General features: G+C 30.9%; 1 protein-coding gene across 1 annotated transcript in view; it reads left to right on the top strand.

Annotated features, from left to right (window-relative positions):
• Window positions 1–3,738: 3,738 nt before the first annotated feature.
• The window catches only part of LOC139481042 (X-ray repair cross-complementing protein 5-like), a 39,740-nt gene continuing 26,158 nt past the window's right edge, over window positions 3,739–17,320 (top strand). Inside the window, exons 1-6 of the mRNA XM_071264093.1 lie at window positions 3,739–3,851; window positions 8,688–8,754; window positions 9,202–9,309; window positions 9,992–10,066; window positions 10,400–10,447; window positions 10,910–10,964. Coding sequence (XP_071120194.1) covers window positions 8,689–8,754; window positions 9,202–9,309; window positions 9,992–10,066; window positions 10,400–10,447; window positions 10,910–10,964 — 352 coding nt within the window. The 5' untranslated portion in view covers window positions 3,739–3,851; window position 8,688. The remainder of the gene's footprint in view (window positions 3,852–8,687; window positions 8,755–9,201; window positions 9,310–9,991; window positions 10,067–10,399; window positions 10,448–10,909; window positions 10,965–17,320) is intronic.

A 17,320-nucleotide genomic window follows, 5' to 3' on the forward strand; every position in this document is an offset into this window, starting at 1 on the left:
TTTTGATATAGATTTATAGTGTTTTTTGCTGTATAGTGTTTTTGAATCTACCAGACTCCGTTAAATAATTTTCCAGATGGCACAATATCTCATTTCGACTTGTCTCTATTAATGTCTTCTTCATCGATTCCTAATAAGGTGTCTAAATCCATGTGTATATTTCCTGTAATAAAGTAGAAAGATGTTCTCATCCTCTCTCTAGCCTCCTCATAGTTAGAACAATGTAAATACTACGCAGTTTTTAACCTACAGCAGAGAATCTGACATTGTAAACAATAAGGCCTGGTTTCTATATCTTTCATACTTTTCTATGTATGTATCTTTGAAATAGTTCAGTTTAATAAAATGTAGCTATAGAAGCAGTCACGTTTATTTAGTATAGTTGTGTTATATATAGAAGAACCCAAATGCAGTTATAAATACACAACAATTTAAATAGATAAAACTATATACATTCTTGGAATATTATACCTGGAACTATTATACTAGTATAATATATTGTGTCCGAGATACAGTACATGGCATGTTCGTCCCCCCCTCATTTTTTGGCTATATATTTAAAAAAAAAATGCAATTTTTTCAAAAAAATAGTTTGAAGGCATTTGTGGGTGGATTTTTATCAACAATTAAGGTGTTAAAAGGTGAAGAATATTTATTTATTGGTCATAGTTTTGTCCTGATCTGGTTTTTGTTTTCTCTTGCCTTATGAACACTGTGATTATACATCAAATTTTACAATTCGGTGAATTTGTTAAATATATAGAAAATTTCTGAACAGAAAACAGAAAATACTGAATATTTGTGTTTATCTATAGTGAGAAAATGAAAATGATGCACACAAAATACAACAAAATAAGCAAATTACAAATAAACCTACCGAATTACTACTTGGAACCAAGTGTCCTGCTTAAAATCAAACCAAAAAAAATCCCCAAAATATTTTTTTTTGAAAAAAAATAGTTTTATATGAATTAAATAGTGAAAAATCTCAAGTGACTAATACTTATGGCCACACTCAGTGATTTGATAACAACAGTTATGAGTAGATAATATGGATAAGAGCAGATTTTGGAATCATACTCTCGAAACCATTTCAGAACCGTGTACTCCTTGAAACTATCTGTTGTTGCAATATGATTCCAATTTACCATGATTTTTCGCGGATACATTTGTTTATTCATAACTGTCTTTATAGAGATGCTTGTATTTGCCTGAATTAGTGGGGATGTCTAGTTCTATTGTCTAGTGAAATCAAAGTGTTAAATGCAGACCTTGAAATAAACTTCTTTTGTATATAATTTTCTAAAAAAAATAAACCAAATTCTGTATCCAATTTAGATCTGTCATCTTATCAATAGCTGAGGCTGAGCTGGTTAGTGGATTCTTAAATTTTTCGAGTCAATTTGCTGTTTTTGATGTTGACTCCAAAATTAAGGTCTGAACAGCACTTTAATTTTCGTTGGACAAAAGCTTTGAATACATGAGTTTCAAATTTAGTCGTGTGAGGCTATTTTAAGGTTTCTGCATATAAATACAAGAGACTGCATGGCTTGCTTTTGATGTCATGTTATCGATATGTTTATCCCATTACAAGTTAGATTGGAGAGTTATGCCAAAATATTTTGTATAGTAAACTTGTTGAGTAAGTGATTCTGTAATTTGTGTGAAGTATACAGGTTTTTGTGTTTGTGTTATGCTGAGAATGTTGCATTTATCAGGGTGAATAATGCACGAGCCAATCCCGCTCACATGGCATCTACTGACCTCTTCTAAATCAGATTTATGTCGTTTCCTAATTTCCACACAAATAATGCTGTCATCTGCAAATAATCTTAATGTACCATGTATTGTTTGATATATTCTGCAAAATCATTCATAAATATTTAGAATATAATTGGTCCAATCACACCTTGTGGTACTCCAACTGTTACATGAATTTTATTTCCAGGTCTACTATTTATGTTCTGTTTAAAGTCTTGTATTTATGTAATGCATTACAATTTATATCATAGCAGCCGATTCCTTAAATGAGGTGATGGTGATCAACTTTTTTGCAACATCCATTATCATTGTCAGTTTGACTGTTTTCCTTATTTGAATTTGCTAGATCTTGAATACTAAGTCTTGATAAAAAGTGAATTTTAAACAGAATCGGATTCATGATTGAAAACCTTGTTTTTAGTTTTATATATCTTTTATTTTTTTTTATTTTTGAGATTGTTAGCTACAACATGTTCTAACAGTTTGTAGCAGATGCATGTTAATGATATAAGGGAATAGTTTATAGGATCGTGTTTGTCACCTTTTTATACCGCTGGACCATGCTATACGTGTCTACATGTACTCTCATCTGGGATCTCTCTAGGGTTAAGACTGTGATATATTTGAAATATGATTTACAATTAAGATGGGAGTGATAGATTTCTTGCACTCTTTTACGATTTCAACTTGGATGAGATTATTAGGCACAGCTGCTTTCATGTTACTACTGATATTTTTGTTGTTGTTGTAGTTTAATATCAGGAATCTGTGGATGTTTACTGAAGCCCTTATCTGGCCTAGAATGGTGGTGATCTGTTACAGACGTGGATGCTTTTTGGAACTGATGATACAATATATTTGCTTTTGTTTTTTAATCAGAAAAGGTGGTATATCAGAGTTTTTCGACTTGTGTGTTTTTATGTAGCTGAACTGATTATCCTGATATCAAGTATCTTTATTTTTAGAAAACGAAGTAACAACAACACTCAGCGGAACACATTATGCAGAAAAATAAAGACAGAACAACACGAACCCCACAGGAAACCGGGTGTTTATATATCATGTGATCTGGTCGAGTATAAGCAGTTCCTGCTCCAACTGTGGCACACGTGGTGTGTTAAAAATCAAATTGTTACATTCTGTAGGACTTGAAGAAAATATAGCTCAAAAGTGTCGGTTTTTATGAGTGTGGGGGTTGCTGTTCAAGGTTATTCTCCTAACCTACCATGAAACGAGCTTTTCTTCTTTTTACCAGCTGAGAAAAGTATAATAATACATTATGTCCCGGGTTTCTATGAGATACTATTAATGAAAGTACCATTTTACAACGTCATACATCAGAGACATATATATGATACAGCGTAACACTTGATATGTTTCTGATCGATAAACTGTACCACTCACTTTTTTATTTAAATTAATAGAATCTATTGAGCTTACTGTAAGGATGTACTTAGATGAGGTTTTAGAATTTGTGTCAAATGTTCGGACTCCTTGGTGTTTTTCCATACAATACAATGTAAAATATTTTGCCCCATAACACCCATTTATTTTTTCATATAAGACTAAATAGCTCATTAAAAATCATTTACCAAAATTTTAGAAGACTCTTGATTTTCTTTCTTTTGGTTTGAGACCCAAATAATACCAATGCAAACATAAGGTAAAAGTCCGAGTCAGCCTTTTCCCGCCATATTTTAAATCATAAATAACTCGAAAAGGAGGTCCATGACCTATCAATATTTTTAGCTTATCTGTATCTTTAATTGATGCTCTACCAGCTTTAATATAGTATCAATTTTAATTTCTTAATTTCTTAATTTTTACCTAACCTCACCTATAAGTACATCCTTAAACCGCATTTACCAATAAGTTATATTTTTTAGGCAAGTTTTGGGTCACCAGAAAACTTAATAGTAGTGTTTTAGTGTCAAGTTCTTCTAATCTATTATTTCTTTAGGATTAAATAACTGTTTCGTTTTGTTTCAATTTTTTGAGTAATCTGAAAAGTTAAATAGCTAATAATTCTACTTCCGTATAAATATTGCCGGCAAATTTTGAGCAAATTTTGGTTTGTCAGCACTAACCAGGTAATAAGTTATTTGTCATTCGTTTAGTAATTAACTCATTGTGTAAATTGAACTACATTTTAAACAACAATGAATCTAGTATAATACAGAGATTCAATGCCACATCTCTGCTTGTGTAACGGTTTATTTCTTCCTCTGTGATATTTTATCCTGAGGATAATTTGTCCCGGTAATTTTTTTCCAGGCATGATATTTCACACGTTGATTTTTTCCAGAGGAGTGAAAATCTATCTGTGTTATGTGGATAGTATGTACCGGTATATATTTGCCGTACTATATTTCACAGAACCATGTGAAATAGAGTCCCATTAACTACTATGTATATTATATATATATGGAAGTTTTTAACGACCTTGACTGGCTATACAACTACTATGTAAGTTACTCACTATCAATATATACCTGACTATAATTATAAAATGTTTCACAAAGGTAGACTAAATTTGCATAATTTATCAAAGGGAGGTAATTATGAGCAATTTATATTTTAAAGACATTAATATAATATATTTCTCAATCTACATGTATTTTATAGCGAAATTTTTATTTGAATCTTTTTTTTTATATATTCATTTATATAAAAAGATGACTTACAACTTGATTTAATAAGACGGATAACATTTCACAGGTAAAAACTATCCAGCTGACATGCTATTTTTCCAATATATTGTTATGCTATGATTTATCTGATTTCCATATAATCAACAACTACATCTCTGCCCCCAGACAAAACTATTTATATAGTTAAAAATATCATCATAATCAAATTTTTCTATTACTGTTAACAGTAGCAATATGCAACTATATGTCTACCTTACTTTTAAATTTATATGGGGACGAAGTCCCCAATAACAGTAGAAAATTCAATAAAAAAAAAATTCGGGAAAATTTCCCGAATTTTTCATTGTACTAATGAACTCAAAATCGTTCAATTTTTTTTTGTCGTGTTTTGAAATCCCGGAACTGCGCAGAAATGTACAATGTACTTCCTTTTTCCGGTCTCGTTTGTATGAAACTTTGAGTAAAATATATATTTATCAGTCTAGTATAAAATAGGAAGGAACGCGCAATACCAATTTCATTTTTGATAATTCCTTGATATGAAAAAACGTTACCTGATGATAGCGTTTCTTTGTTTACATTGCATATGACGTCATGATTTAAATAACGTCACAACTAAATCCCTAACAACAGAACCAAAATCGGAAACGTTACGGTATTTCCGTTTCTTTTTTTTTAAACAAATATTTAAGTTACAAAAAAATAATTCATACAGACTTCGTCCCCATTTACAGGTAATGCCTGCCTCATATTATTTGTACTGAGAATTGAAAACAACTCACTTTTACATGAATTTCACTAACCTTATTTAATCATGATATTATTTTCACAATTATGATCTTTGAAATTACTTCTGATTTTCTTCCCTATGTTTCATGATAATTTTCTTTTTAAAAGGATGATATTGACTTGAATATTTCAGGAAATTTTTTCAAGGATAATTTATGAAATTATTTCCCATTATAATATATTTTTTTTTTAACAATTTCGCTTTATTTCAAATACACTATTATTATTTCATTGTATTTTTAAAGGATAATTTTTTTCTAATAACTATTCAATAAGTTAACTACCCAGATAGAATTTCACGTCAAAGGATAAAATATTCCAGGGAAATAGTTTCCTCCGGATAAAAAAATAACAACAACTACTGTGACATTTTTTCCTCCGAATCAATTTTTACCCGGATATAATTTTGCTTTACACTTGCACATTAACATTCAATGCGTCTACAATCTGTATTTGTATGAATTCAGACAGTTTAGCACACTTTCAAGGAGTTGAATAATATAATATCGATGTTTTTGGGTACTTTATTCTGTCATAATTTGTAAATAGGTCATATAAGTCGATTATAATGCTCTCCAGAGCTCATGTCATATGCTCCCAGTCCCATGATAGTCATGATAGTAGATTGATTGATTGTTGATTGCTTAATGTCCAGTGACAAACAGTTCAGACATGTTCAGGATGTGCTATTTTAATGTTGATCTTGATTAAAAAATCTAGTAAGTGGTTGCTTTTTTTATGTGTTTATTCTGGTGACATTAGGATAATTAGTAATTAAAGTAATTAATAAAATGAGGATATTCTTATATTTTGATTTTATATTAAGTCCCTCATGTTCATGCAAGAAGTTTATATAGCAAAAACTAAGATAGTATTCTTGTAAAAGACCTCAAAGTTATGATTTAGATCAGGGAAATTGATGTATTGACAGATTATGATAACCGTATAAAATTTACCCATAAAGTTTTAAACTAGGGAATTTTAGAACTTGGCCTATTGTATGGACACTTCTATATCATTGAAGATTGTATGCTGAACTCTTATATTTTTGAATTATTTTAACCTTCTTTCTTTTTACCTTTAAAAACTTATACAGATAGACAGAAACATGATGCAGAAAATATCAGCAATTTATGATCTCAAAAACATTCAGTGTATCTGGGACAATATCCCTAATGCGCCTTGAAATGAAGAACTCTAAAGTCAAGGCTCACGCTAAGAAGTCCCTTTCCCGACCATCACTTCGCTTTCCCCAACCCCAAAAAGCGAAAACAAGTCGCCCGGATGTTAACAATACTTGCTTTCAGTCGCTTTGGCATTAAACATTTTCAATTTTTAGTTGATAAAACATCAATTTTTAATTGATAATTGAAGAAATTCAGACATGAGCGATTAATCTTCTTAAGAAAAGAGAATGAAGCATTGTCTTTACAGTGTGTAGCAGGTTGTTTAATAAAAAGACAGCTTTTTATGACTTCATGAACTTCCGTAGCTTCTGGTGCTTGATACTCGAAAACATACATCAACCTAACTTTCGGCGGCAAAATAAGTTTGTTACTTCATGTAAACGTGACAAAAGTTGTCTCCAGTAAATTTTCAATCCATTTATTGCATTAAAAACGTCATTTTCCTTTCCAAACATCATTTATTTTGCAAAATTTTCTTGCATTCGTCCGCCATTAACCGTTTCTAACTACGGATCGGAATCGGACCAGCTATGACCGAAATACATATTTTTACAATAATAACTACGGAGGCATGGATGGAACAGCTCACAGAAGAATATAAACCCCAAAAGGGAAAATTATTCATTCCACACACATTAACAGACTTTTGGTTACATCTAATTGATTATAATTAGTGTATTTAATTCCATATAATTTATATGGATTGTTTCAAGATATTGATTTAACTCTGAGACTATTATACTAATGCAATTTATTATGGCCCAGCTTAACTTTGCATATATTATTTGATGAGAAACACTGAATTTCATAAATAAGATAGTTTTTAATTAAATTGTAATTAATATATATCATAATTTCTTTACCTTTTTGACATAAAAAAATTATCTTTTTAGTGCTAGATATTTAGTTGGTAGTTTCTCACAAAAACCTAAACTTCACCAACTTTGAATTTGAACTGTTACTGTAATTGTATACTCAGATATGAATTGAACAATATAAAAAGAACATTATTTACATATGCCCCTTTATACTATAGTAAAATCCAAGCATTGTAACGCAGCACGCGTAGGAGCACAAATCTCACCACTTCTCCCTATTAGTTTCAGAAGGAGAAGTCACTTCTCCCTATGATTCTGAAGTAGTGTGAGCCCTGAAAGTCATGTGTAAACAAAAAATCTCTGTGTAGTGATATTTGACACTTTTCTATGATAAACAAGTGACTGAGCTTAACCATTTGAGTTAATTTAGAAAGTAGGGGAACACAGAATAAATGTGTAAAATCTATGGAGCTATTAAATGTGTTCAAAGTATTAAATTTTCAAAGAATTTATTGTGTTAAAAATGGGATTTTTTTTTTACCATGAGGAGCCGCATCACAAAAGGATACTCTGGGTTTGCTAATTTACGGAAAAAGTAATCTCACTTCGTACCCTAAAAATTAAACCACATATGTCAAAATGTCTCAGCTTCGAAACGAGCCATCACACATATCCAAGTTAATGATATGGACTGAGCAACAGAGGAAAACGTTACCATTACCGCCTATGGAGAAACTAATACGCATCTTGACCCATCTGTGTTTCTTTCTGGTTTTTGAAGCACTGTGTTGCTGTCTCAATTATAATGGAACTTCAAAGTTACCTCAAACTATGATTGAAACCATCTCTATTGACAGCTTTAGAGATCAGCTTCAAATTAACAAATTCAAACCAAAACATATACATAAAACTTATATTTTAATCACAATCTGTATATACAAACACTTTAAAAATTGTTATTAGATATTTTTATGAATTTGTATAATGTTTTTGTTAATCACTTATGTGCATCATGTATTCTTCAGTATTAAAGCCTTGTTGGCCCAAAGAAGAAAAAGTCTCATTGATGCATAGCCATTTTCTCCTTTAAGACCATACGTTAAATGAGTATTGAACACAACAATAATTGCTTCTTAAAATGCTTCCTTTTGAAGACTTTAACCAAATGATATTTTAGTCATGGTACTTCCAGGCGAAAGGATGTTATTTACCTGAATGTTTGCGCTGTGACAGAATTTTTTTTTTGAAAAATCGTATCACTGAAAATTGATGCCTGTTTTTGGGTTCATATATTCAAAAAAGGGGGATTAGAGGATCCTCCCCAACTTGTATAATAGCAATAAAAGATAAAAAAAAAAAAAAGGATTGCTAGGAGAATCAAGAATAGCAGATCTAGATGGAAAAAATATTGTTAAAGGTTTTTAATCTTAACCTTATTTTGTTGTTGTATATGCTTATATATATATTGTTGTATTTTCTAGAATGGCCGATTTTGGTTTTGCACGCTTTGGTGAAGATGAGGAAAATGAAGAGGAAGAAGGACAAGGAGTAAATAAATTAATGAGTGGAGACTTGTAGTTAATAAGTCAATACTTGTTGTTAATCATTATTAATGAGTTGATAATTGTAGTTAATGAGTTGATATTTGTAGTTAATGAGTTGATATTTGTAGTTAATGAGTTGATATTTGTTGTTATATAACCAATTGATAATGTCCAGTTTAAAATAGGTCAATAGACGGTATGAAGATCAAACATGTAATTATGTATACATTTGTATAATCACTACTGTTTTAGTGAAAACTTTCGAAAAGTTGTTTGTAGATGACAGGTTCCTCTATAGCAAAATTGAAAGATTGATTAGATCAATACTTGAACTTCAAATCAGAATCTTTTCATACTTATTAATAATCATCATTGGATTTGAATGTGTTTATGATGTCTAGTCTCAATGCCTTGTCAAAATTTGTGTATATTATAAGTTTCTTTATTACAGTATGCTTCCACAACCAAAGATGGTTTGATATTTCTTATTGACTGTTCCAAATCAATGTTTGACAGTGAAGAAGACGAACAGGAAAGCCATTTTCAGTTGTGTATTAAGGTAATGTAAAAGTTGGGTGATATTAAATATTTAGGATTGTCAGTTGAAACATGCTTAGTATCCAGGGAATGCATTTTGTAAATTAGGCACCAAAAAAAGGTAATTTTTAGAATTTTTTTGTAACTATATTATGTAAACATTGCTTATTTTTTTATGTGCAGTTAGCCTTTTACTATGCAACATCTTCAAGCAAACACCAATCACATAATCAGTAAAACAGTTCATATATCTGTTTTACTGTTTGCTTGCAAATACCCTGTTGATTTGATATCCACTTTTTGTCAGTTGTATTTTGAAAAAACTTTGAATTTCTGTGTACCAGAATTTTGTAATATATATAATGTTTTTTTATGTTATCATATGTCAGTGGTATTTTAAATAGTTTTAAAGAATTTGTCTGTAAAATAAAAACACTCAAAGATATATTGAAATTTTTCAAGTGCTTTCCTCAATGTCTGTTTTCTATTTATTCCATATAAGATTCATTCATGTACAATGCAGCATTTGGAAAACACTTCAGTTTGATTAGAGTATACACGTAGGTTGTACATTTGGCAAGACTTCCATTTGGGCCCTCTGATTTGTGTATCTGATTATTCTATCAACAGGGGGTTTAAATGGAAGTCATTTCCATATATTTTTTTAAGACCACATGACTCAGTGAGGTCATCTTACATTTCAGTGTGCCAAAACTACTCTACAGAACAAAATTATCAGCAGTGACAAAGACTTGATTGGTGTTGTTTTCTTTGGAACAGTAAGTATGATAAAACTAGACTTAAATGTGATTTAAAAAATATAAACACACATTTTAACTATCTGAGCCAAAAATGTCAAATTATTAAAAGGTAAAACTTTACACAGAAACTGATATAAAATATATACTTGAAGCACTCAAACAAATCATAGATAGCAAAAATGTATAAAGAATGCTTAACACAGTAAAGAAGTACTTAGAAGAAATGCCAGGTGAGGGCAAATAGAGGGAATTTATCTGCTGACACAATGCTGAGTTTTGTGTTTTATATCCATTAGTGAAAATATATTCTTGCTGAATTTAGTTTGATATGATTGTTGAATTTATTTTCAGGATAAAGCCAAAAATACAAGTGATTTCAAGCACATATATATTTACCAGGTAAATTATTAGAAAATGTTTCTCTGAATGAAAAATGAACTGTTTTAATAGGGTCAAGGTTACTTCTGGGGACTGTTTGAAACAGTAGTAAATCAAAGTAGGGTAGCTTATTTGAGGCTGTTTGTTCAGCAAAAAATTGTTTAATACATTAAGTTGTCACAATGTTTAAACTTTAGAAGATAGGCTTTCAGAAAGTGTAAATTCATGGCAAAAACATCATCAGAGTTTAAAAAAAAACCCGAAAGACATTCATTTGCATTTGGCCCAGGGCATTACAGCATTACCTATCATTAGGACCATTGACTGGTGCAAGGTTGATAACTCTGTCTGTTTTGAACAATACTTATTTACATCATAAAAAAAAATGAAACTTGAATACAGAGGACAAACTATTACATTTAAAAACCTGACTGTTAGTTTCTTTATTTTCTGTTGTAATGAATATTTTGTCTATATTTGAAGGAATTGGACCAACCAGGAGCTCCAAGAATATTAGAGTTAGAAGACATGTTGGAAAGTAAGTTACACTAAATGATAAGATACTGTGTATCCATCTTTGTGAGTCTGGATAGAATTAAGGATAAAAAGTTTAGAATAATTGGCACAGATTTTAGAAAGGAGAGAAATATAGGCAAACATGATATCAAATATAGAAAAACAGGGTGTTAATTATGGGGTATTAGAGATGAATTGGTAAAAATAAATAAAGAATTTAGGAATATGGTCTAAAAAATTTTAGTATAGAGAAAAAGGATGTCTATCTCATTTAGTTTGTTGAACTTATAAATTTGTAGTTGACCTTTACCCAAAAAATCCACGAAAATTGGTATGCCACCAACAGTAATGAACCTTAATATTTTACTTTAAAAGATTATGTTTTATGCCCAGATAAATCTTTACTCAAAACTAACTGCCTTCTAAAATAGAGGACTTGTTTCCTGGTAGGAAGATATGTACACACCAATAACTGCCATAGATGTTTTGGTTTAAAGAGGTAAATTGATCTTTAAGTATATATAAGAGTCTACTATGATGAGTTAAAGATAGAGTTCATGTTTGGTTCCGCTCTGTTGATTTTTGTTGAAAGAACAGACTTGGACTTTGAAAATTGAACATTTTGTGAACAGTTTTACAGACTTTTATTCTATAATTTCCATTATTTTTTGGGGGGTTGGACAATTTGTGTCCTTCCCACAAATCTATTTTTAAATATATGGTCAGAAGCACAATTTTGAAGTTTTGAAGAAAAAAAAATTCAAACATTTTTTTACTTGGTACTATGCTTATTAAATGTTTTTTTTATTCAATGGAAAGTCCTATCATGATTAGTGGATAAATAACCTGTCAAAGCTTTATATTGTATATGAACATTTTTTACATATTAAACATTTAATTAAAGTTGCACTTTAGTCATGATTATCACAAAATTATCAGTTTTATTTGATATGATAGTTGTGTAATAAAGTTTTTGATTAAAGTAGTTAGAAAAATGGCAACAGGTTTACCTCTGAGAATGGCTCAAGTACCACAAACCTGTCAAATTTGTGAAAAAGATGCGAAACTCAAATGGAAATGTTTAAACTGTCAGTTTATTTTGTGCAATAGTTGTGGTCAGAGACATTCAGATGATAAAACCAGTGTAAACCACAATGTTGTTAATTTGAGAGATATAGATGAACATTCATACCTAGGAGATGTGAAATATTGGTTCCATGTAATAAATAAACCAAAAGCTGAAATGTATTGTCTAGACTGCTACCAAACAATCTGTGGTAACTGTCAAAAGATAGCGCATCGTAAACATGACGTCAGGACACTTGATGAGGCATATTCAATGTTTACTGGAAATTTGAATTTACATCATAAGAAAATAAAAAATGATATGCAAAATTGTGAAAATGAGAAGCATAAACTTGATAAGATAATGGTGAGTCATTGCAAATCATTTGAGCAGGAGAAGAAGAAAATTATAACATATGATATGCATTTGAAAGAAAGAATTACAAAACGAACTGAGCAACTTTTGGAAGAGTTGGACGAACATTTTAGGAATACCCAAGCAAAAATAACTGCTTCTTCTACTGAAATTGAAAAGAAGCTCTCAATTTTATTGGAAAAAGTATCTCTTATAGAGGAATACGAAAGTACTTGTAAGTCTGATTTTAATACCGTTAAAAAAATTGCTAAAGATGTTCAAACTTTTGCCGATCAAGCTGAAAGTTCTATCTCTATTGCTCCAGTAAATATAATGGCTAAGAAGTTTGTGCTTAACGAGACAGACAAAAATTCATCCGTTATTAATCCTGTATTTGGATTATTGGTCAGTGTTGACATATTTGGTTCTGCTACTATTACTTGTGAAAACATAGACTCTTATTGCACCGATTTACCATCTATAAGATCTATGACTGTGGATGAGAAAAATAACCTATGGATAACTTGTACAAATAATTCAAACCTATTAAGACAAGTTGCTTTACAGGAAAAAAACATATTACAGGAATTTAAAAATATAGATATCACTGACATTGCTGTGAGTAAAAGATGTAGTTTACTTTTCGTAAAAGAGGAAGATCCTACTATTAAAGAACTGGACCCAAAAACAGGGAAAGTGAAAGATTTTCACACATGCTATAATGCTGGATTGCAGATACATGTACCGTTAGCTTTACATGTATGCAAGAATGGCACTGTGTTAGCAAGTACAGTTGAGAAAGGTGGAGACCTGTACAAAGTTGCAAATATTAGTCGAATACAAGTTTTAGCTTTATCAGAATTCGGAAAACTGTTAAGGATTCATAAAATTTATCCAGTGGACCAGTGGCTATTTATGAGGCCAGTAAAATTGACCGCAAATGATCATAATGAGATTTGTTTTTTGGGTAAGATGTCTCCTCAGGAAGGAGCATTAGTAATAATTGATTCAAGAGGCGATCAGAAAGGCATATTGGAAAGGAAGCCAAATTGGGAGTTTAATCCAGTCGATATTGTAACATCCAACAGTGGAAACATAATTGCCAGTGAATCACATGGTGCATTATATATTTTCAGTTATGAAGGTGTTATAATTAAAAAACTGACCACAGAACACACAGGAGTAGAATATCCAATGAGTTTAGGGATAGACAGAAAGGGGCAATTACTTGTTAGTACAAATAGGCAATATTTCAGACATAAAGCTAAGATATTTGTCTTAAAATATACTGGGTTTTGACTTTGATCATTGATATCTTTTGTTTTATTCATTAAAACTTTATATCTTATAGCGTTGTTGATTCATAATCATTTTTTGTCTATCGTTCATTACAAGTGGTACAAAAAGAGACTTGAATATTACATTTCCGATTTGGGAAACTGTGGCTGTATAGATATTTACAAATTTAATAATTTAGTCCCCCATTTCTAGTTTCTACCTAAGAATTGATATTTCATTACTGCTAAGCATGCTGCAATTAGGAGTGATAGCAAAGGCTGTTCAACTTGTAGTCAGGAAAAATATGTCTGGGTAGAGTGACATGTTTTCCTGTTGACTATTAACTTTTGAACTTGCACTTTATAAATCTAGCTGAAGTGTGTCTGTCTGGCACAATGAATGCTTCATATTCATATCCATTTCAGGTAAACATGTACCAAGTCCTGAATATGCATTTAACAGAAAACTTGCACTATATATTATGATGGTACAATACTAAACCCTTAACAAGAGGGATTATGCTTGATTTTCATATTATGAAGACATAATCTTTCAATCAGTTTTAATTGATGTCTTGACTACTTGAGCTGGCATGTCAGTAACTACTAGTAGTCCTTTGTTCATTTATGTATTACATGTATTGTCATTTTGCTTAGTTTCTTTTTGTTACCTATTCTGACATGGAACCTGCACTTCTTTTAGACTGAGTTTTACTGTAGGTATTGCTGTGATCACTGAACTAGTACATATTTTTGTTTTGGGCCAAGCTGAAGCAGGATTTTCTCGCTGCTTGGAAGACCCATTGGTGGCCTTCGTCTGTTGTCTGCTCCTTGGTCAGGTTGTTGTCTCTTTGACATAATCCCCATTTCCATTCTCAATTTCATGATCCATAGGAGAAGCTTTAAATTGAGTTATTTGGTTAAGAAATTATGTATAAGTGTGTCTTCATTTGAATTGTTATTTACATGACCTTATTCGTCAAGGTTATGTGGAGTCTGCAATGAAATCGTTTTCAGTCATGTGACAGAGCCAGATTAAATTGGTTGAGGTTTTTTAAGATACCATTTGATATGCTGAAACAAAGGTCATGTGATAGATGCATGACATGCCAAAACTAATTGACTTATCAGTAAGCAAAAAAATAATATTATGTATTTGTAAATATTTATTTTTGATAATTGTTTTAATGTTCAATTTGACTTTCCGTCCTTGTCAATAGAACTTTCATATTTATCTATTATGAGATTACATATATAATCATTTCAAGGTATTTGACCTGTTAAAATATATGATTCAATACAATATAACTACACAGTTACTGTTTAAAATTAATGTTTGAAAATATCTTGATTTAACCACATCTACTGTTTATCTCAATTAACAGAAAAAGTGGTTATAACAGTAAAAAAATAATAATTTACATTTTTTGATTGAGTTAAGCCTTCTAATTGATATTTTATCGTGTGTTTTTCCATGTTGTGATGTTATACTATTTTTTCAGAAAAAGGGAGAAGGTTTGGTACCATTTATACGTTTAATCCCGCTGCAAATGTTTGCACCTGTCCTAAGTCAGGAATCTGATGTACAGTAGTTGTCGTTTGTTTATGTAATTTATTCATGTTTCTTGTTTCTTGTTTTTTTTATAGATTAGACTGTTGTTTTTCCCATTTGAACGGTTTTACACAAGTAATTTTGGGGCCCTTTATAGCTTGTTGTTCGGTGTGAGCCAAGGCTCTGTGTTGAAGGCTGTACCTTGACCTATAATGGTTTACTTTTATAAATTGTTATTTGGATGGAGAGTTGTCTCATTGGCACCCATACCACATCTTCCTATATCTATATAATATAAACTTCTGCATTTGAAGAAGGAATCCATGGATATTTACCAAAACCTTAAAAAGTTTAAAGCATGAGCTTTATACATCTTTTTAGGTTAAGTTATCTTTTATTATTTTGTTCTCTTTTTTTTCAAACAAAAAATATAAAAAAATCAAACCGCGCCTCTTTTGAGGAGATATAGAATATTCAAAGATATTTTGTTTCATTTACACTCTGGTTCCAAGATCCTTTTTTGGGGAGGTGTATATGACATTCATAGATATTTTGTTTTGTTTACATACTGGTTCCCAGATTTGATCTCTATGTTTCATCTCATAGAGACAATTTTGGAATGTTACCAGTATTAAAACACATGGTAGCATCAAAATTTTAATTTGAGGAAGACCCAAAGTGAAGGTAGGGGTAGTACAGAATTTTAGTTTAAGTTTAAACTCTAAGAAGTTTAGGGCATATGCATATTGAAAATATGTCGCACAGCCCTATGTTTTGACCTTTGGATAAAATAGTAGTGCATATCAACTTTCCATTCTAAAATATAATTTTTTAAGAAACATAGAAGAAGTGGCAGTTTAAGCCGCAAAGGGAGTTCCTATGGGAAATTGCATTGTCTATATTTACAGAAGTGCAACCTATACACATGCATTAAAATCCATTGAAAGTCATGATATGTAATTTAGCCTGGTTATGTTTACATCCAATCAAAAGTTCATCTTTACAGTATATATCCATACTCAGTGGGAGTATGATTCCAAAGGTTTCAGTTTGTAGAAAAGACACCATTTCGCCATTATAATTAACAATATGGATTGCATTGTTCATGTCACTAACAACAATATTATCACGGAAAGTTGTCACTATATCTGTAGGATTAAACTTTAATTGGCTTTTCTTTGGATGACCATTATATATCCATTTAACTACACCTTTGGAATCTATGGTCACTAGTCGTCCTTCTCTAGCATCTGTTCGATCTATTGTACATATTTTCCCAGTAGAGTTTGGGGTTATTCGAAACGGTTGAGTAAATAATCGGTTATTCTTTTTATCATGTTCATAGCATTTTAATTGTTTACCGTCAGATGATTGTAACGCTACTTGTCTACAACTCGTTTGTGACAACTGAAATAAGTCTCTGTCTATTTCTTTGGTTCATATTATTCTCTTACCATCTTGTAGGAGATGAAATAGAGTGGCACCTGAGGAGTTCCAAACCAGTCAGTTGGATCAAATCTATAAAACTTATTCATTTGACCTGATTTTGTAAGCATTTTAATAAATGGGTCATAACGAAGAGACACAAGAATGTTCCCTTTATTTGATAAGGACAAATGTTCCATTTTTAGGTCTTTTATTTCTTGTAATGTTTCCAGCTGGCCATGGCCATTAGCCATTTTGACATTCCTTATAAGAGAATCTTCTTTGCTTCCTAAACAAATGGCATAGTCTGTGGTTAATAATGAAGTAATTGACTTAAGATTAGTGTTGTATGTTCTAATTACAATTTCCATATCAATTACAGAATTTTGTAATATTCCATAAAAGTTTTCAACACTATTCTTATGAAAGTCAGCTACTAAAAATGTTTTTACTTTAGTTGGTAAATTAACATTTGAAAGTTTAACATTAAGTAAATATTCTTCGATTTCTTTTTTAACTTCATGAATGCACATGATATCAGAATTACTTGTTTCCTTGGTGATTGTTGAAATCCTCTGGACTAGATTACAAATGTTCCTTTCTATATCAAGTGACTGATTTTCCAGATCGGCTTTTGTCTTTTTCAACTCCATTTCAAGTTCCACCAAAAGTTTGTTTGTATGTTTTGTAATTTCCTCCTTCAA

Source organism: Mytilus edulis, chromosome 7, assembly GCF_963676685.1.
Source record: "Mytilus edulis chromosome 7, xbMytEdul2.2, whole genome shotgun sequence".
NCBI classification, from domain to species: Eukaryota; Metazoa; Mollusca; class Bivalvia; order Mytilida; family Mytilidae; genus Mytilus; species Mytilus edulis.